The 20,151-nt window shown below is 53.4% G+C and overlaps 2 protein-coding genes across 2 annotated transcripts; both read left to right on the forward strand.

Annotated features, from left to right (window-relative positions):
- Nucleotides 1-1,023: 1,023 nt before the first annotated feature.
- ZBTB12 (zinc finger and BTB domain containing 12) lies at nucleotides 1,024-3,606 on the forward strand. Its single transcript, XM_039882982.1, has 2 exons — nucleotides 1,024-1,410; nucleotides 1,913-3,606. Exon 2 carries the CDS (start codon nucleotides 1,940-1,942, stop codon nucleotides 3,317-3,319), a length of 1,380 nt encoding a protein of 459 aa, XP_039738916.1. The 5' UTR covers nucleotides 1,024-1,410; nucleotides 1,913-1,939; the 3' UTR covers nucleotides 3,320-3,606.
- A 1,767-nt stretch (nucleotides 3,607-5,373) lies between these two features.
- On the forward strand, nucleotides 5,374-20,045 carry EHMT2 (euchromatic histone lysine methyltransferase 2). The gene is given in 29 exon segments (XM_039882985.1): nucleotides 5,374-5,450; nucleotides 6,097-6,163; nucleotides 6,260-6,478; nucleotides 6,566-6,840; nucleotides 7,641-7,682; nucleotides 7,685-7,703; nucleotides 7,794-7,834; nucleotides 7,946-8,101; nucleotides 11,197-11,325; nucleotides 11,441-11,555; nucleotides 11,712-11,813; nucleotides 12,030-12,178; nucleotides 12,270-12,413; nucleotides 12,498-12,733; nucleotides 12,814-12,996; nucleotides 13,113-13,195; nucleotides 13,539-13,645; nucleotides 13,745-13,867; nucleotides 13,954-14,055; nucleotides 14,883-14,987; nucleotides 15,103-15,257; nucleotides 15,342-15,509; nucleotides 15,963-16,107; nucleotides 16,453-16,530; nucleotides 16,887-17,002; nucleotides 17,112-17,198; nucleotides 18,769-18,847; nucleotides 18,973-19,148; nucleotides 19,552-20,045. Coding segments are annotated over 29 exon segments (3,624 nt in total). The 5' UTR covers nucleotides 5,374-5,408; the 3' UTR covers nucleotides 19,733-20,045.
- The last annotated feature ends 106 nt before the right edge of the window (nucleotides 20,046-20,151 follow it).

The following is a 20,151-nucleotide window of genomic DNA, read 5'->3' on the forward strand; positions in this document are numbered from 1 at the left end:
CCTGACTACAAAGATTTCTACAAACACAGCTTTTTAGAACAGAGAACTGGGTGGAGGCATAAAAAAGAATTTAAGAAGAGAAAGGCAGAGAATAAAGGCACCACCTAGACACTACCCCCTCCTCTCAAAGGCCATCCCTTGAGTTCAGGAATTCCGTTTGTCAGGAACATACTTTTCTAAGGGTGGATGCTGGCTGAGCTGAAGAGGAGTGACTTCAACTGTCAGTCATTTATTGCATGACTTTCATTTGCAAAACAAAACCCACAATTCCTGCAATCAAGATGTTTACTTGGGGAAACCAGATTGTGAACACATTATATAATAAACAGTTTCATCAAAGTCGATGTGTAAGAAAAATTGCTGTTTCCTGGAGGATGTGGTAAATCAAATTGGCAGGAAACAGTGGCTTCTTCACCTGGATTTGGATGGCTGAGGAAGTGTGGGTATGAAAAGTACAAGGAATGGGGTTGGAGGACGACAGTCTTCCCGGTGCTAATAAATGCTGGTGGTGAAGCTGGGGAAGCTGCAGCTTAGTTTGGTAGTGACAGACAGAAGGCAGAGGTGTAGAGTTGAGGGCAAGTTTCGTTTAGGACGGTAGGAGCTAAAACATCCTTTAAGCCAATAGGCCTGGGTAGTTACTAGCTTCAGCAGAGTTGGGACAGCCTGGAAGTGTGGCTGGAAGAACTGTGAACACACTCAACGAGGAAAGCACGCGTGGGCACAGCGACACACAACTCGGAGAGCCGCGGGGCGGTCTGGGGCCCTGGGAGGAACAATGGCTGTAACTCGGCCCCACTCGGCACAGCTTGGACAGAGCGACACCATCCTGGGAGCAGGTGGCTGAGCTGCCTGCGGGAAGACAAGCAGCGGGAGAGGACGCGCACACTAGGCGGCGCAGAGTCGGTGGCGCGGCCCGCCGCCGGCAGCGGGGGCGGGCCCGGGCGAGCCGGCCTCTGCGCGGTACTTGGCACGCACGCGCAGACGGGCCGCGGAGCCCAGAGGCACAGAGGAGGGGGAACGAGAAAGAGAGGGGGGCAGTCTAGAACGTATTTCCGCTCTGGCGGACAAATAATACCGGCCAAAGGGGAGGCCAGGCCATCCGGCCCTTTAACCGTGTGGGGGGAGTCTGGTGAAGAAAGGGGGGTCGGGAAAGGGGGACTCCTGCTCCTTTAATTCCCTCCCCTCTTCCTCCCCGAGTTCTCGCCGCGGCAGCCGCGCGCGGGTCCTGGAACACACGGCACGAGCAGCCCCCGCCCCTCCCCCCTGACGCCCACGCGGAGCCGGTCCCGAGCGCGCGCCCCGTGCACCCCCGCGCCTGCGCGCTGCCCAGGCCCTGCCCGAGTGTGGGGGCGCCGGCGGCGGCCCCGGGGGGTGGGGAAGTAGGGGAAAAACAGCGCGGACCCGGGCCAGGTGAGAGGCGTGCACTCAGGGTTGTGGGGCTGGGGGGCGTGCCACGGAGCTCTGACCGGCGGGGGTATGCACCATGCGTGCGGGCGGCGGGGGAGGGGGAAACGTGAAAGGCGCGTGCAAACGTGCAAAGGGGGGGTGGAGGAAGGAGGCAGCAAGTAAGGGGTGTGAGGTGAGAAGAGCCAGCGTCCCGGGCACATCGGAGCCCAGAGCCCCAGGTGTCTGCTACCCCTTTCTCCGTGCTTCCGTGGGCGCGCGGGCTAGCCCCATTCTCGCGGGCGGTTGGGCTAGGGGTATGGATGCCGCTGCCCCGCCCCCGGGAACCACGCCTCCCTCTCCTGTGAGGGACAGCACCTCCCCCCGGGGCTAGGGAAACTGAGGACGAGTCCTGAAGACTGGGAGATGTGATTCTGGGGGACTGGGCAAGCATGCGGGCGAGGGGCCTGGAGCCTTGGCTTAGGAGAGCCAGAGACCTTTGTCTCTGACCGGTTTCCTTCCCAACCAGGGTTGCCCGCCCTACCCCCCCGCCACAATGGCCTCTGGGGTGGAAGTCCTGCGCTTCCAGCTGCCTGGCCACGAGGCCGCTACACTGCGGAACATGAACCAGCTCCGCGCAGAGGAGCGGTTCTGCGACGTGACCATTGTGGCCGACAGCCTCAAGTTCCGCGGCCACAAGGTCATCCTGGCTGCCTGCTCCCCTTTCCTGCGGGACCAGTTCCTGCTGAACCCCAGCTCTGAGCTGCAGGTGTCACTGATGCACAGTGCACGCATAGTAGCCGACCTGCTCCTCTCCTGTTACACGGGTGCCCTGGAATTCGCCGTCAGGGACATCGTTAACTACCTGACAGCCGCCTCCTACCTGCAGATGGAGCACGTGGTAGAGAAATGCCGGAACGCCCTCAGCCAGTTCATCGAGCCCAAAATAGGCCTCAAAGAGGATGGGGTCAGCGATCCCAGCCTTGTGAGCAGTGTCAGTGCCACCAAATCCCTCCTCCCTCCTGCCAGGACCCCAAAGCCAGCCCCCAAACCTCCACCCCCACCTCCTCTACCCCCTCCGCTCCTGAGGCCTGTGAAGCTGGAGTTCCCGCTGGATGAAGACCTGGAGCTGAAGGCCGAGGAAGAGGATGAGGATGAGGACGAGGATGTATCTGACATCTGCATTGTCAAAGTGGAGTCGGCCCTGGAGGTGGCACACCGGCTGAAACCTCCTGGAGGCCTGGGAGGAGGTCTAGGCATTGGAGGCTCTGTGGGCAGCCACTTGGGGGAGCTAGCCCAGAGCAGCGTGCCCCCCAGCACTGTGGCCCCACCGCAGGGTGTGGTGAAAGCCTGCTACAGCCTGTCTGAGGACGCAGAAGGGGAGGGCCTGCTGTTGATCCCTGGGGGCCGAGCCAGCGTTGGGGCCACCTCAGGCCTAGTGGAGGCAGCAGCAGTGGCCATGGCTGCCCGGGGGGCGGGGGGCAGTCTGGGGGCTGGGGGCAGCCGGGGCCCCCTGCCAGGGGGCTTCTCCACTGCAAACCCCCTTAAGAACATCAAGTGCACAAAGTGCCCGGAAGTATTCCAAGGCGTAGAGAAGCTGGTCTTCCACATGCGGGCACAGCATTTCATCTTCATGTGCCCACGCTGCGGCAAGCAGTTCAACCACAGCAGCAACCTCAACCGCCACATGAATGTACACCGTGGTGTCAAGTCGCACTCTTGTGGCATCTGCGGCAAGTGCTTCACACAGAAGTCCACGCTGCATGACCACCTAAACCTTCACTCAGGAGCAAGGCCCTATCGGTGCTCCTACTGCGACGTGCGCTTCGCCCACAAGCCTGCCATTAGGCGGCACCTCAAGGAGCAGCACGGCAAGACCACGGCTGAGAATGTGCTGGAAGCCAGTGTGGCTGAGATCAACGTCCTCATCCGCTAGCGTTAGCGGGGCAGGCGCTGGGTCCCTGGGCTGGGTGGGAAGGGGACTCCCTGGCCCAGGAGGGAGTGGGGGTCAGGGTCAAGGACAAGCAGGTACTGTTGGGAGCCTGAGCAGACACAGATATCCTGAGGGAAGGGCCCAAGATTCCTTGAAGAAGTGATTCTGCCTCTTCAGAAGAAAAGGATAGAAAGGAAGAGGGTTCTTTGAGAAGGTCAAGAGTATATGGGGTCCCAGAGATTGTCTTTACATAAAGGTGGAAGGAGGGAAAGGGTCCTACAGAATGAGGGAAAAAAGACTGGAAAATGTTTTATTCCTGGCTAAGCCTTCCAAGGGAGAGGTCTGACATTTCCTGAGGTAGGGGTGGGTGGGTGGGAATTGGGAGGGAACTGGCAGGAGGCAGCATACATGCTCCTGTTTAGAATAGATCCTTGGGAGAGGGAAGGATTATTGAATCCCAGAAAATAAAGGGGGAACAGGTCTTGCATGCTGGAGGAATGGGACTGTGAGTGTAAGGCTCAGAAATTCTAGGGAGAACAAATAAGGTGGCAGGTAAGAGAACATGGGGGGTGAGCAAGACCTGGGTAGATACTGGAAGTGTCTAATTAGCAAAGAACAAGAAGTAGTGGGGTGGGGGGGGTGCAGGGCACGTGAATAAAAGACACAAGAAGGCTGATTGGGGGAGGGGGAGTAGAGACATACAGTATTTTTTAAAAAAAAAAAATATTTTTTAGGCTTTTCTGGAGTCCTGGGTTTTAGTTTTTCTGCTTTTGTTTTCCACAAAATAAAAAATAATAATAAAAAAATTTTTAATTATACACTGGTAATTGCGTGTAAATAACTGACGCACCCTAGACAGTCTCTTATTTGCTCTATACCCGGAGGTCGCGGTTCATGCAGGTGCCATGCCTGAAGGAGCCTTGACAGGAGAGCTGTGACAAGTGGGATCTTCTGGCCAGGGACTCTCCCAGTTCTGCAACCTCAAAATCTGTTTGAGACCTCAAAGCACAAGTGTTCTATGATTGTTTGGCAATGGTGATAACACCTGACCTGCTCCTCTATTTGAGGAGTTTGGTATCAGGATTATGCTATAGGTATTACGCTCACTGAAATTGTAAGCAGGAGCCTATATCTGGGCATTTTTGATCTGGGGAAAGGGTCCATGGCCTCAGGAAAGCTAAAAAACACTATTTGGATTAGGGTACGGGGAAAACTACAATTCCCAGAAAGCTCTGGACTAGTTCTTAACCACAGACTACAGTTCCCAGAAGGCTTTGAATTGGCCTCAGGTGCCCTATATCCCAACCACCTGCCTGTGTCAGATACTGTTTGTGAAATCATGTTTTCTTAACTTTGACCAGAATGTAATTCCTAAAGGGATGGTACCCTAAATCGTGGTATCAAGGTTGTACATCGTGACCTAGTACCATTTATACTTTCACTGTCGGCTGGGCCTGACTGTGAAGTGTTTGGCAAAAAAGGTTACTACAGTGTCCCCAAACAGTAATGCCTCTTGGGCCACTGGGGGCTTATCTGGATCCCTAGTGCATGTGTGGTGGTGTAACATGTATGGCATTAACAGAAGAGACAGCCCCAGGTTTTCAAAAGGGGACATGAAGCAGCATGCTAGAACCAGCCAAGAGTAAAGGTGCCCTCTGCGCATCCCCATTGTCCCCTTCTTGCTCATTAGAGGAGCGAGGCCACAATTGGGGCCAAGCCTTCTATCTGGTGACCCAGAAACTGGAAAGCAACCAGAAGCAGGAGAAGCACACGCGGGTCAGATTGGAAATACAGCCGCTGAAGAAAGCCGGGAGGCTCAGACGTTCCGCTTGTTACCTAAAACCTGTTGGGGGATGGAGAGACCACACGCGGACCAAGGCGTTCCTTCAGCCGATGAGCTGAAGCTAGGAATGGCAGAATTCTCCCCCACAGCCCCCAACTTAAGGATGCCACTGCCATTTCCAAGGCCGCTCTCGGAGGAAAATGGCCAGAAAGCGCGCAGTGGCTCCTTTAAGGCTCCTCCTAGCCCGCCCTCCCCGCCCACGTGACCCGGGGCGGTCGCGCGCCGGCTCAGCCCCCAGCGCAAGCGGCGATGGCGGCGGCGGCGGGAGCTGCAGCGGCGGCGGCCGCCGAGGTGCGGAAGGGGAGGGGGAGAGGCGGGTGCATGCCCGCGCGCGCGCCCGGGGGAAGCGCGCGCCCGTGCAATGCTCCGGGGGTGCAACGGGGCCGGGGGGCCCAGACGGGACTCACAGCAATCCGGAGGGCCAGCACCGGGGGCGGATGAGGGGACCAGGGGGTGGGAGGTGGGGGGAGTGGGCACGGAGGCGCGTGTGCAGCCGCCGGCTGTCTCCGAGTGGGCGGTGGGCGCCGGCGGCCCAGGAGCACGCGCGAGGGGCACGAGGGGCCGTCCACCGGGCTGGGGGTCAGCGGGCGCTGGAGGGGTTGGTGCCCGGGGTCCCCGCGGCCTGGGGGACAAAGGGGGAGCGGCGCGTGCAGCCGGGAGGAGGGGGCGGGGCCTCCGCGCGGAGGCCCCGCCCCCTCCCCCTCCTCTCCTCTCAGCCCCCGAGATGCGAGGTCTACCGAGAGGGAGGGGGCTGATGCGGGCCCGGGGGAGGGGTCGTGCGGCCCCTCCCGGCAGCAGAGGCCGCGGAAGGGGGGGCGGCCATAGAGGAAGAGGTAGGCCCCGGAGCCTACTCTCTCTTTCCAGGGCCCAGGCGTCCTGGGCCCCCCAACTTCCTACCGGGCTAACCAGCCCTCTTATCCCTTGTGTTGCCTCTCAGGGGGAGGCCCCTGCTGAGATGGGGGCGCTAGTGCTGGACAAGGAGCCCAGAGGAGCCGCGGAGAGAGGTGAGTGCAGCAGAAACTAGCCGAGCTGGACCTTCACCTCCCCAAACACAGAATCTCTTGAGCCCTTAGCCCTGAACTTTTTCTCTTCCCTTACAGTTCATGGCTCTTTGGGAGACACCCCTCGTAGTGAGGAGACCCTACCCAAGGCCAACCCCGACTCCCTGGAGCCTGCTGGCCCCTCATCCCCAGCCTCTGTCACCGTCACTGTCGGCGATGAGGGGGCTGACACTACTGTAGGAGCCACATCGCTTATTGGGGATGAACCTGAGAATCTGGAGGGAGATGGGGACCTCCAAGGGGGGCACATCCTGCTGGGTGAGAGGCAACGGAGCTAGGGGTGAGGTGGGGTATCCTCTGACTCTGTCTTCCCTCTTATCTTGCCTCTGCCTGCCTGTTTTCCAGGCCATGCCACAAAGTCGTTCCCGTCTTCCCCTAGCAAGGGGGGTGCCGGTCCCAGCCGCGCCAAGATGTCAATGACAGGGGCTGGAAAATCACCCCCATCAGTCCAGAGTTTGGCTATGAGGCTGCTGAGTATGCCAGGGGCCCAGGGGACGGCAGCAGGAGGGCCTGAACCCCCTCCAGCTACCACGAGCCTGGAGGGGCAGCCCAAGGTCCACCGAGCCAGGAAAACTATGTCCAAACCCGGAAATGGACAGGTGAGGACTGGGGGAAAGGTTGTGGGGGTGGAAGAGTCCAGTAATTAACCCTCAACTTCTCGTGAGTTTTTTTTACAATTTAGCTTCAGGCTTTTTTCTGATCCATTCACAGTTTTACATATTCACCAAGGGGCTACTTTGTGTCAAATTCTGGGCTGGTACTTAATCTGTGAACTAACAGGTTCCTGTCTTGGAGTTTACATTTTTAGAGAGAGTAGAAGGAAGAAAAGTTAAAAACTTATTTATGTAGTTAATTATGTCTTAATTACTCTTAAGACAATGACTGTTTAAAGAAACTTCAAACCACTCTTCTTTTCTACCTCAAAGCAAATCCCTAAAGAACTTTTTCCTCTGAAACTGCCCCTGCTCCATTTTTGAAGGTTGTACTCTTACTGGGAAGGAGATGAGGGCGGCGGAAATGACCAAGGAGGGAAATGACGGAGGCCCCAGAATCTCACAAGCTTCATGACAATATTTTTAGGGCTCTTGGTAGCATTTTGTTCTGGGTGTGGTTTGAGTAGCTTTGGTCAAAGCTTTAACCTTTGTTTTCTCATCTGTAAAATGGGAGGAAAGGGCCTACTGTACCCTTGAAGAGATAAGTGAAGGAAGGTTAGGTGTGGGATGTGCTTGACACGCTTCTCGGGAAACAGTTCTTGTTATAGCCACGTTCTGGTTACTGCAGCTTCTGATGGCATTTTTGAGGATGTGGCTCACCACCTCACCCCCATCTGGTACTCCAGGCTAATCCGGGCAGAACCATAGACGCTCCCTGACCCTAAGTGTGCTCCCTCTTGGTCCCCAGCCCCAGTCCCTGAGAAGAGGCCCCTGAAGTCCAGCATTTCGAGATGAGTGATGACGTGCACTCTCTGGGAAGGTGACCTCAGGTCAGTCCCACCCCACCCACCCACCTGCAGCTTGATATGGCCTGTGTTGAGGGTTTAGAGTACTAGCCTTATTCCTTTCTCTCCTTCCAGATGTAGCCAAAAGGAGGAAGCTGAACTCAGGAGGTGGCCTGGTGAGCTGGAAGAGGCAGGGAACTGGGCCTTTCCACCTGGGGGGGCTGCTCCAAGGGAAATGGGTTGGTGAAGGAGTGCCAGTAGCTTCAATTGTTCTGGTCTTTTTCTAGTCAGAGGAGTTAGGTTCTGCCCGGGGTTCTGGAGAAATGACCTTGGAGAAGGGAGACCCCAGGTCCCTGGAGGAGTGGGAGACGGTGGTGGGGGATGACTTCAGCCTCTACTATGACTCCTACTCTGTGGACGAGCGTGTGGACTCTGACAGCAAGGTGAGAGAGTGCTGGCCTGCCTGCCCCCATATCTAGGGCTCGCTTTCCAGTCTTTCCTGTGCTCCTTTTTCACCTTTTCCTTTTTATTTTCTGAATACCCACTAATTCACTGCCTTCTGCTCTCAATAACTTATTGTCATTTATGCTGCACCCCATTCCATCCCCTTGCCATTCCTCACAGTGACCACCATCCTGGGCTTTGGGTTTAGCATCCCATTTCGTGGTTTATTTGTTGTTTATTTATTTACTCCTTTGTTGATGCTTGGTTTGGTTTTATCTCATATATATTGCCTATGCACTATAATGCTTATTCTTGCCTGTTTTGCTTTTTATTTAATGTCTTCATCGTGAAAACTTTCAAATATAAATGATCTTTGAACAACTCAGATTTAAACTTCGCATATCCTCTTATATGTGGATTTTTTTCAGTAAACAAATGTTTTTTGTGATTTCTTATAACTTTTTTAGCTTATTTCATTGTAAGAATATATAATACATATAACATATAAAATGTGTTAATTAACTATTTACGTTACTGGTAAGGATTCTGGTCAACAGCGGGCTATTAGTAGTTAAGTTTTGGGGGAGTCAAAAGTTATACCTGGATTTTCAACTGCATGGGGAGTTAGCACCCCTAACCCTTGTGTTGTTCAAGGGTCAACTGTATACACAAAAGAATTGATGAATAAGCCGCATGTAGCCATCACTTCAACAATTTATAATACATAGCTGGTTTTTAAAAATAATTTAACATTTTTTTCAATTATAGTTAACATGTGATATTATACTAGTTTTAGGTGCACAATGTAGTGATTAGACATTTATGTAATTTACACAATGATCACCCAGTAAGTCTAGTATGCATCTGACACCATACATAGTTGTTACAATGTTATTGACTATATTCCCTATCCTGTACTTTACATCCCTGTGACTATCTTTATAACTGGCAATTTGTACTTCTTAATCCTTTCCCCTTTTCACCCATCCCCCCAAATGCCCTCCCATCTGGCAATCATTTGTTCCCTACGGTTGTTTCTGTTTTGTTTGTTTTTTAGATTCCATATAGAAGTGAAATTACATGGTGTTTGTCTTTCTTTGTCTGACTTATTTCACTTAGCATAATCCCCTTTAGGTCCATCTGTGTTGTCACAAATGGCAACATCTCATTTTTTTTATGGCCACCTAATATTCTATTGTATATATATGCCACTTCTTTATCAATTTGTGTATCGATAGTCATTTAGATTGCTTCTGTATCTTAGCTTTTATAAAAGATGCTGCAATGAATATAGGGATACATATGTCTTTCTAAATTAGTCTTTTGGGTTTCTTCCGATAAATGCCCAGAAGTGATCCCACTTCTATTTTTAATTTCGTGAGGAACCTCCAAACTGGTTTCCATAGTGGCTGCACCAGTTTACAGTCCCACCAACAGTGCACAAAGGTTCCCTTTTCTTCACATCCTCACTAGTACTCATTGTTTGTTGGTTTGATAATATCCATTCTGACAAGTGTGAGGTGGTATCTTATTGTTTTAATTTGCAGTTCCCTGATGATTAGTGACCCTGAGTATCTTTTTGTGTGTCTATTGGCCATCTGTATGTCCTCTTTGGAGAAATGTCTATTCAGGTCCTCTGCCCATTTTTTAATTGGATTGTTTGGTTATTTGGTGTTAAGTTATATGAGTTTCTTATATATTTTGGATATTAGCCCCTTCTTAAATGTATCATCGGTAAATATCTTCTCCCATTCAGTACATTGTCCTTTCGTTTTGTTGATGATATCCTTTGCTGTGTAAAAACTCTTTGGTTTGATACGGTCCCATTTGTTTCTTTTTTCATTTTTTTCCCTTACCTGAGGAGACATATCTAAAAAAAAATATTACTATGAGTAATGTCAAGGAGTTTACTGTCTATGTTTTCCTCTGGGAGTTTTATGGTTTCAGGCCTTAACATATAAGTCTTTAATCGATTCTGAGTTTATTCTTGCACATGGTGTAAGAATGTGGTCCAGTTTTATTCTTTTGCGTATGTCTGTCCAGTTTTCTCAGTACCATTTATTGAAGAGACTTCTTTACCCCATTGTGTATTCTTGTCCCCTTTGTAATACACAGCTGATCTTGACACTCATGTACTCCTCCCCCAACACACCCTTACTGAATTATTTTAAAGCAAATTCCAGACGTTTCGTATTATCTAGAACTATTTCCATTTGTATCTCTAAACATAAGTCCCCTTTCTGTTTAACATCACTACATGACTTTTCACTGCTAAAAAATTTACCAATGATTTTTTAATGTCATCACTTTGCTACCAGTTAGTCTTCACATTTCCTCAGTTGTTTCATAAATGGGTTTTTGTTTGTCAAAATTCAGATGAGATCCTCACATTGATTTGATTGACATTTGTCTTACGTCTTTCTTGACATGTAGGTTCCCCTGTCTTCTAAAAAAAGTTTTCTTGCCATTTATTTGTTGAAGAAACCAACAATTCCTACAGAATTCTTCACGTTTAGGACTGGGTCAGTTGGGTGGGGATTGACATGTTCCTCTCTGCCCAATATTTCTTATAAACAGATCTAAAAGCGTGATCAGCTTCAGGTGCTTCTCTTTTTTTTTTTGGCAAGAAAACTTGATCACTGGTCTGAGTGCTTCCTGTTGCTTCACATCAGGAGACATAGAATATCTGGTCTTTTATTAGAGGTGTTAAAATCAACTTGTGGATTCAGGTGATTTCCACCTCATTCTCATTATAAAATTCCTCATCAGCTTTTCGTTTAGTGTTTTTAGCCACCATTGGTAGTCTTACCTCTTTATGAACTTCATAAAAAGAATATTATACCATACGTTTGCTTTCTGGAACTTTTTTTCTGGGCCGCAAAGCACGAGCACACATGTTGCATCTAACTGTAGCTCTTTCTTTTTCGTCGCTGTATAATATTCTGCATCCCCTCTCTTTATCCAGCTCTTTTCTGCCTGTCTTGCTTACATTCATCTCCGTTAGAGAGCCATCCCTGGATAGGCATTGTTTTCTTTGTCCCACCGTATTGTTTGAGTCCTGGGGTTGGATGTGACCTGCCTGCCTCTCTCCCAGTCCGAGGTGGAAGCTCTGGCTGAACAACTGAGTGAGGAGGAGGAGGAAGAAGAGGAAGAAGAGGAAGAGGAGGAAGAGGAAGAGGAAGAGGAAGAGGAAGATGAGGAGTCAGGCAACCAGTCAGACAGGGTGAGAGCTAAAGCCTCGTGTCCCCAGGGAGTGGGGCAACGTGACTAGTGGCCTTAGTCCTCGGGAGAGAGTGTAGTCTGGAGCCCAGCTTGCTAACTCTCTTCCTCCTCCCCAGAGTGGTTCCAGTGGCCGGCGCAAGGCCAAAAAGAAATGGCGGAAGGACAGCCCATGGGTGAAGCCATCACGGAAACGGCGGAAGCGGGAACCTCCGCGGGCCAAGGAGCCGCGAGGTGAGGAGGCTCCCCTGCTTTGGGGGCCCTCCTCCAGCCCCACTCCCAGCCCCCAGAGAGCATGCACGAACACATGCTTATGCATGTACACACGCATGTACCCACGCGTCTGGCACCTGTGAGCTCGCACTCTCACTCTCTCTGTCTCTGTGTCAGGAGTGAATGGTGTGGGCTCCTCAGGCCCTAGTGAGTACATGGAGGTCCCTCTGGGGTCCCTGGAGCTGCCCAGCGAGGGGACCCTCTCCCCCAACCATGCTGGTAATTGCCAATTGCTGGGATAGGGAGCTACTAGGGAATACCCTCAGGGCCGGAGGGAAAGGGGAGGAGGGGAACCCCACTGGGTGTCCATGGCCAGGCATTGGGGGTTCTGGAGCATGGAGGGAAAGGCAGGCAGTGTGGGGTGAGAGGCCCCACCAGGAGTCCCAGTGAGTGAGGGGCAGGACCTCCCTCAGCTTCCTTTTTCCTCTGTCCAAGGGGTGTCCAACGACACATCTTCGCTGGAGACGGAGCGCGGGTTTGAGGAGCTGCCCCTCTGTAGCTGCCGCATGGAAGCACCGAAGATTGATCGTATCAGCGAGAGAGCAGGGCACAAGTGCATGGCCACGGAGAGTGTGGATGGGGAGGTGAGCCTATGGGCCGGGAGGGAAGGTGCTGGGGGCATCCAGCCACAGGCCCAGCCTCACCTCTCTTCTCGCTCATCCTCACTGACCGCAGCTCTCCGGCTGCAACACCGCCATCCTCAAGCGGGAGACCATGAGACCATCAAGCCGCGTGGCACTGATGGTGCTCTGTGAGACCCACCGCGCCCGCATGGTCAAACACCACTGCTGCCCAGGTTGTGGCTACTTCTGTACAGCGGTGAGTGACCATGGAGCAGAAAGGCAGCATGCCTCACAGAAGAAGGGGCTCCCATAGCCTAACCACATTGTTTCCCTGCCCCAGGGCACCTTCCTAGAGTGCCACCCCGACTTCCGTGTGGCTCACCGCTTCCACAAGGCCTGTGTGTCCCAGCTGAACGGGATGGTCTTCTGTCCCCACTGTGGGGAGGATGCATCCGAGGCCCAGGAGGTGACCATCCCCCGGGGGGATGGAGTGACCCCACCAGCTGGCACTGCAGCCCCTGCCCCCCTACCCCTGGCCCAGGATGCCCCCGGGAGAGCAGACACTTCCCAGCCCAGGTACTGGCCTCCCTCGTCTCTACTGTCTATTCCCTGTCCCCTCCCCATTACTCCCAAGACATCAGCACCTTCTCCCTCAGCGCCCGGATGCGAGGGCATGGGGAGCCCCGGCGTCCACCCTGTGACCCCCTGGCTGACACCATCGACAGCTCAGGACCCTCCCTGACTCTGCCCAGTGGGGGCTGCCTGTCAGCTGTGGGGCTGCCACCGGGGCCAGGTCGGGAGGCCCTGGAAAAGGCCCTGGTCATCCAGGAGTCAGAGAGGTAAGTGGGGGGTTGCTCTCTAGCACAGCCACTAGGGTTGGGGCGTAAGGGCAGATCTGCAGGTGTAAACGCTGATGCTCGAACCTGAGGAGCTCATCTCTCCCTCACCATGGTAGGCGGAAGAAACTCCGGTTCCACCCGCGGCAGTTATACCTGTCAGTGAAGCAAGGGGAGCTGCAGAAGGTGATTCTGATGCTATGTGAGTATTTCACTCAGTTCGAGAAACCTTGATTGAGCACCAGTTATATACCAGGCACCAGGCTGGGGCCAGCAGTATAGCAATGAAGGACTTCGTCCTTGCCCCAGAGAGGTTACCTGTCTCGCCCAGCAGCACTAGGGGGCAGGGCTGCTTTGAACTCGGTGCTCCTGGCTCCTTCATTCTCAGATAAGTGCCTCAGTGGAGGTGAGAACAAAGGTCTAGAAGGGGCCCAGCCCCAGACTGGGGCCCTGAGGAGCCTTCCATGGAGGAAGTGCCACCTGTCCCCCCTTGCTCGCTTACCACTTGTCCCTCCCTCTCCTGGTGTGGCGGGCTCTCCCCGAAGTGGACAACCTGGATCCCAACTTCCAGAGCGACCAGCAGAGCAAGCGCACGCCCCTGCACGCGGCCGCCCAAAAGGGCTCCGTGGAGATCTGCCACGTGCTGCTGCAGGTCAGCACGGCCCGGCCCTCTGCCTCACTGACCAGGCCCTTGGACCCCCTCCCCTGCCCATCCCCTGTCTGGCACCAGCCCACATACCCTTCCTCACAGGCTGGAGCCAACATTAATGCGGTGGACAAGCAACAGCGAACACCGCTGATGGAGGCTGTGGTGAACAACCACCTGGAAGTGGCACGCTACATGGTGCAACGGGGAGGCTGTGTCTATAACAAGGTGTGGTGGCTGGGCAGCAGGGCCCAGGGTCTGGGACCGGGTTTGAGGTGCCAGCAAGAGGACTTATCTCCCCACGTCTCCTTCAGGAGGAGGATGGCTCCACCTGCCTCCACCATGCAGCCAAAATTGGGAACTTGGAGATGGTCGGCCTGTTGCTCAGCACGGGACAGGTGGATGTCAATGCTCAGGTGAGAGGCATGGCTGCGCCCCTCGGAGTCCTTGTGCTACCTCAAGGGGCTTTGGGCCCCTTTTCAACCTCAGCTGACCTCTGACCTCTCCCCTGCATTTCATGCTGCTCCAGCCTGTCTCTATCTCTTTTTCCTCTGTTCATTTGTATTTCTTTACAACCTTTCTCTTTCCTGCATTCTTTTTATCAGTTTTCAGAATGAGTTGCTATCCTAATCTTTGGAAGTGTCAAATGAGATTATTAATTCTTAGTATTTAATTCGATAGATGTGTTTTAGTCTAGTGTTTTTATTCTCCATCCTTGAATAGTCCTGTTCTTTGTCAACAAGAGCCCCTTGAAGTTGGCTCCTGTAACTTTTGATGTGACCCGGTAGCCTTTGAGAGCGTCTTTACCTTTCAACACGGTTCCTACGCCAGACTCAGAATCTACAGTTTCTCTAAGAAGTTCTTGTTCCTTTGGGTAATATTTTTAGATATTACAGTATGTGTGTACCTAGGGGTAATTGTCACTATTGAGTCACTGCTTCTAGGACTTTTTAGTAGGCAGACCTAGGAAATGTGTATTTTTTAGGAAGAAAAAAATTACTCCATACCGTTGAGCAACAGACACTATTGGTCTCATTTTATACTTGAGAAAATTTAAGACCTAGAGACATTAAGTGACTTGCTCAGTCTCACAGCATGTGAATGATAGAGCTGGAACTCATGCTGAGTCTGGCTCCAGGGCACATACTCTTGACCATATGCTGTTTTGGTGAGCAGGCCTGGCTGCTGGGGCAGAGCAGGGGCTGCCCTCCCCCACCACACCTTCCTCTCTCTCCACCCACAGGACAGTGGGGGATGGACGCCCATCATCTGGGCCGCAGAACACAAGCACATTGAGGTGATCCGCATGCTGCTGACACGGGGCGCCGACGTCACCCTCACAGACAATGTGAGAGTCATGTGGGATAGAAGAGATGGGGATGGCCCCAGGCCCCTGAACAAGATGGAGGCTGGGTTCAAGGGCTCACTGCCTGTGCCCATCCATTCCTTTCCCACCTCAACAGGAGGAGAACATCTGCCTACACTGGGCCTCCTTCACCGGCAGTGCCGCCATTGCCGAGGTTCTCCTGAATGCCCGCTGTGACCTCCATGCTGTCAACTACCATGGGGACACACCCCTGCACATTGCAGCCCGGGAGAGCTACCATGACTGCGTGCTGTGAGCCCCTGCCCACCCCACACCCCAGATCCCCTATGCCACCTCTCATAGCTGCAGACCCCACCGGCTTCTGTGCCCTCCCAGGTTGTTCCTGTCACGTGGGGCAAACCCTGAGCTTCGGAACAAGGAGGGGGACACTGCGTGGGACCTAACTCCTGAGCGCTCCGATGTGTGGTTTGCACTCCAGCTCAACCGCAAACTTCGGCTTGGTGTGGGAAATAGGGCCATCCGTACTGAGAAGATCATTTGCAGGTGAGTGCTGAGCCTTCTCTGTCCTAGAACTGCCTCCCGCTTCTCCCCAGGTCCCACTGAGCCCTCAGGACATCTTCCAGGCCCTCCTCAGGCCCCAGTGAATCCCCAGAACCACCTCTAGTCCCCTCTACTAGGGCTGCCAGATAGAGCAAATAAAAATAGAGGATATCCAGTTAAATTAGAGTCTCAGATGAAAAAAGCATACTTTTTCAGTATTAAAGCTTCCCATGCAGTATTTGGGACATAATTATACTAAAAAATTATTTCTTGTTTATCTGAAATCTGAATTTTCTGAGTACTCTGCATTTTATCTGGCATCCTCACTCCCCATGCCCCAGCGAACTCTGAGAACCACCCTCTTCCCTCCCCTAGCCCATACCCCAGGAATTTCCTCAAACCTAGGGGAACCCTCAGCCCATACTCTGGTCCCCATCCCCATCTCCCTTCTGCCAGGGATGTGGCTCGGGGCTATGAGAATGTGCCCATTCCATGTGTCAATGGCGTGGATGGGGAGCCATGCCCTGAGGATTACAAGTACATCTCAGAGAACTGTGAGACATCCACCATGAACATCGACCGCAACATCACCCACCTGCAGGTAAGGGGGCATGGGCCCTCCTAAAGGGACACCAGGGTCACCAAGTACGTAGGGCACGTTGCAGGCCAACAAGGGCACCTGGCCAAGGGAGTGGGGACTGGAAAGGAGTTCCTGTGTGGGCTCAATCCCCCTGGAGAAGGGGTCCTTTTTCTAGGACACACAAAGATATCGTTCAGGTTCATGGTAGCCCGAGAGACACCCCTTCAGCAATATCTAGATTCCCCTCACCACCACCCAAGTTCCTAAAACATGGACCCTAGAGAAGGGGCAGCAGTTGGGGGGCAGGAAGCACTGAAAGGCAAAGGTCAATTCTAGGGGTTGATCTGACCTTGCCTTTCACCCCAGCACTGCACGTGTGTAGATGACTGCTCCAGCTCTAACTGCCTGTGTGGCCAGCTCAGCATTCGCTGTTGGTATGACAAGGTACTCACCCTTGCCCTGTCCACAGACACTTGTCTGCTCCAGAGGAACCGGCCTTGAACTCTGACTCCCTGGGACCTTGTCCCTCACCTCCTACCCTGTTGGGGAAGTGGCAGAGAAGGCAGGGCAGGACCTGGAATTCCTTGGATTCTGCCATGGCATTGGCCTAGCCCAGGCATATGCAAATGAAGGAGGATGGTTGTGGGTTCTTGATCTCAGAGCATATGCAGTGTCCCCCAGCCCTGCCTCCCTTGTCTGGGTTTGGGTCAGGGGAAGATTTTTCTTTGGAGTCTTGAGGGTCCTGGGCAGCTGAGGTGGACACCACGTAGAAACTACTGTCTTCCCATCCCTCACCCCAGGATGGGCGGCTGCTTCAGGAATTTAACAAGATTGAGCCCCCACTGATTTTCGAGTGTAACCAGGCCTGCTCCTGCTGGAGAAACTGCAAGAACCGGGTAGTGCAGAGTGGTATCAAGTGAGGCCCTGCCCCACAAGCCCCCCTTCATCCCACCTTACTCCCCTTACTCCCCTCTGGTGCGCTTCTGGGTTCATCCACCCAACATCACCCTCTCTCCCACACCCAGGGTCCGACTGCAGCTCTACCGAACAGCCAAGATGGGCTGGGGCGTCCGAGCCCTGCAGACCATCCCCCAGGGGACCTTCATCTGCGAGTGAGTGGGTCCAGGGGTACCTTGGCCCCTGGGGGTAAGGGGCTAGGCCGCAGCCACTGCTGACTCTCAGGCCTCCCTCTCTGCCCTTCTCCCTGGCGGGCCCCATCTCTTTTCACTAGTCCTCCAGCCAGCCTCTTTTGCCCACCATCCCCACATTCAAGTGCCCTACCTGCCACCGCTCTGCTCAGACCACAGAGCTCTCCATCACCACTGCCCACACCTTTCCTCCTTTCCCCTCTGTTTCCCAGCCTCACACATCCTCTCCCTGCCCTTCTGAGCTGGGGAAAGCAGCAGTTTTGGAGACAGACATTGGTTTGAGCCCCACTCTGCTGCTGGGTATTCTTGGCTAAGTTACTTCACCTCTTTGAGCCTCATTTTTCTTGTCAAAATGGACGTGATACCGCCTGTTCACCTCAGGGCCCTCATTCCTATCAGTTCTCTCTCTGCCCAGCATCTGTAACCTCTGCCTGTCCCCTGGCTCCTATTCCATAGTCTTCAGACGTAATCTAGGTCTCCTTTAGCCTTTCAAATAAAAAAAAAAAAAAAAAAAAAAACGCTTTTGCCCCATTTGCCTATTTAGGGGCCATTCATTTTCTCTCAGTCATGTCATCTCTCAACTTCTCAAACAGCCCCTTCCTCCTGGGCCTTAGTTTCCCCACCATTGGCTCACTGCTCATCCTTACCAAAATCTGCCTTTGTCCTCACCCCTGGGCTGATGCTATCTTTCAACATTCCTCTACCATACCCCCTGGTCCATGTGCCTCGATATTTGTTTTCCTGGCATCTGCCACTTCCTTAGCTCTGGCTCCTATGACGCTGTCTTCACCTCCAACCCATCCATCTTTTCCCCTTACCAGCTCCTCCCTCTCTGCTTTACAAATGTGGGCATCCTCACCCTTGGCTCCTTCCTGGAGTTCTCACAGGTCCTGTGGCTCGGTCCCTTCCTGCATCCCTGACCACTCTCCTGTCCTTCCATCTGAAATTGCCACCACCTGCTAGGTGATTCCTAGTCCACAAACCTTCCAGTGTCTAAACCTGAACAAATTTCCCCACCCAAGCCAACGGCCTACAAATAATGATCCCCAAACACCAGAGGCTTGGTGTTTTTGTGCTTGCCCGAGTCTTCCTTAGCGCAGCTCCAGCCCTTCTCTTCACCTCTCCTACCACTAATTCTCCAGCTCATCCCTGGCCCACTGACCTCTAGACTGTTCCCTACACTTGTCAGTCCTCCCTGTTCTAGCTACTCAGTGTGGACCCCAACTGGCGGGAGTGTGCCTTGTGTTGTCCCCTCACATGCCTATGTCCCCATGTTCCTCTTCCTGATCCCCCCCTCCAGAGCAGGCCACCCACTTCCTCCCTCACAGATGATGTCCACTGCCCTCCAGGCCCACTTATGCCTCAGGTCACCCAGCCCAGTCCCAGCAATGTTGCTTTGTAAGATTTAGACACTGACTGGGGTAACTGACGTAGTGGAAGAGAATTCTCTGTGGTTGTGAGGAGAGACAGGGCCTGCAGCCAGCTCCCAATAACCCCTGCTCACCTTTAGAACCCTCTGCTTCCTGCCCAACAGGTATGTCGGGGAGCTGATCTCCGATGCTGAGGCCGATGTGAGAGAGGATGATTCTTACCTCTTCGACTTAGACAACAAGGTGAGCCAGAGACCCCTCTGTCTCCTACTTCCAGTAGCAGCTGGAAACCTGGGTGGTCAGTGGATGGGGACTTGTCCAGGCACAAAGGGTAGTGGTAGATGTGAAGAGTGCTGCTTTCCCCTCAGGATGGAGAAGTGTACTGCATTGATGCCCGTTACTATGGCAACATCAGCCGGTTCATCAACCACCTGTGTGACCCCAACATCATCCCTGTTCGGGTCTTCATGCTGCACCAAGACCTGCGATTTCCACGCATTGCCTTCTTCAGTTCCCGAGACATCCGGACTGGGGAGGAGCTGGGGTGAGGCAACCCGGGGCTTAGCCAGGGGTGTGGGAAACAGCAAGCTTGAGACCAGCAGCTGAAGGCTAGAGAGTGCTTGATTTGCAGGCATATATTAGAGCAGACCTTCTCAGCTGTCCATGTGCAGAAGTGTCCCTGGAGGGCTTGTTATAGTTGAATAGTCCAGAGCCTCACAGATTTCGATTCAGTAGGTTTGGGATAGGGCCCAAGACTGCATTTCACACAATTTTCCAGGCAGTGCTGGTGCTGCGGATCCATAGAATGTACGAGGACTTCGAGCCTGTCAAGAGATGATGGGGGTGGGTGCCACAGTCTCTTTTGGGGAGCAGGACCCACAGAGGTTTTGGAGGGGGCCTGGGCAGCTGGGTCTTGGTCCCACACGCCTCTTGTGCTCCTCTAACAGGTTTGACTATGGTGACCGCTTCTGGGACATCAAAAGCAAATATTTCACCTGCCAGTGTGGCTCTGAGAAGTGCAAGCATTCAGCTGAGGCCATTGCCCTAGAGCAGAGCCGTCTGGCCCGCCTGGACCCCCACCCCGAGTTGCTGCCTGAGCTGGGCTCCCTGCCGCCTGTCAATCCCTGATAGCGGACCACATTATCCCACCCCCAGCCACCAGCTCAGCAGCTGCCTCTGTCACTTGCTGTTCACAGCTCACACCCATGGGTGATGCCATCTTCTTTCCCCCTAGCCCTTCACACATTCCTTGGCCAGAGACCCCAGCCAGGCCCTGGAGGTCTGACAGCCCCTCTCTCCCAGAGCTGGTTCCTCCCTGGGTGGGTGGACTTCAGGGCTGGTCATACCCCTATTCCCCATCCTCAGCTGAAGTTCGATGAATTGAAATGGGCCTCTATACCAACTGGTTTCCTTTGTTCTCAATAAATATTGGGTTTGGTAATAAACAGGGTGATTTTTGGGGGGTGGCAGGGGAAGAAGCATGCACAGACAGAATGTGGATCTAAGGGGCAGAGCAAGATGGGAAGCAGGGTGGACAGGTGTGCCTG

This window comes from Pteropus medius, unplaced genomic scaffold (assembly GCF_902729225.1).
Source record: "Pteropus medius unplaced genomic scaffold, Ma_sr-lr_union100, whole genome shotgun sequence".
Classification (NCBI taxonomy): Eukaryota; Metazoa; Chordata; class Mammalia; order Chiroptera; family Pteropodidae; genus Pteropus; species Pteropus medius.

What these genes read in the sequence shown, in the direction of transcription:
- ZBTB12 (XM_039882982.1), top strand. Translation starts at nt 1,940, where the DNA reads ATGGCCTCTGGGGTGGAAGTCCTGCGCTTCCAGCTGCCTGGCCACGAG.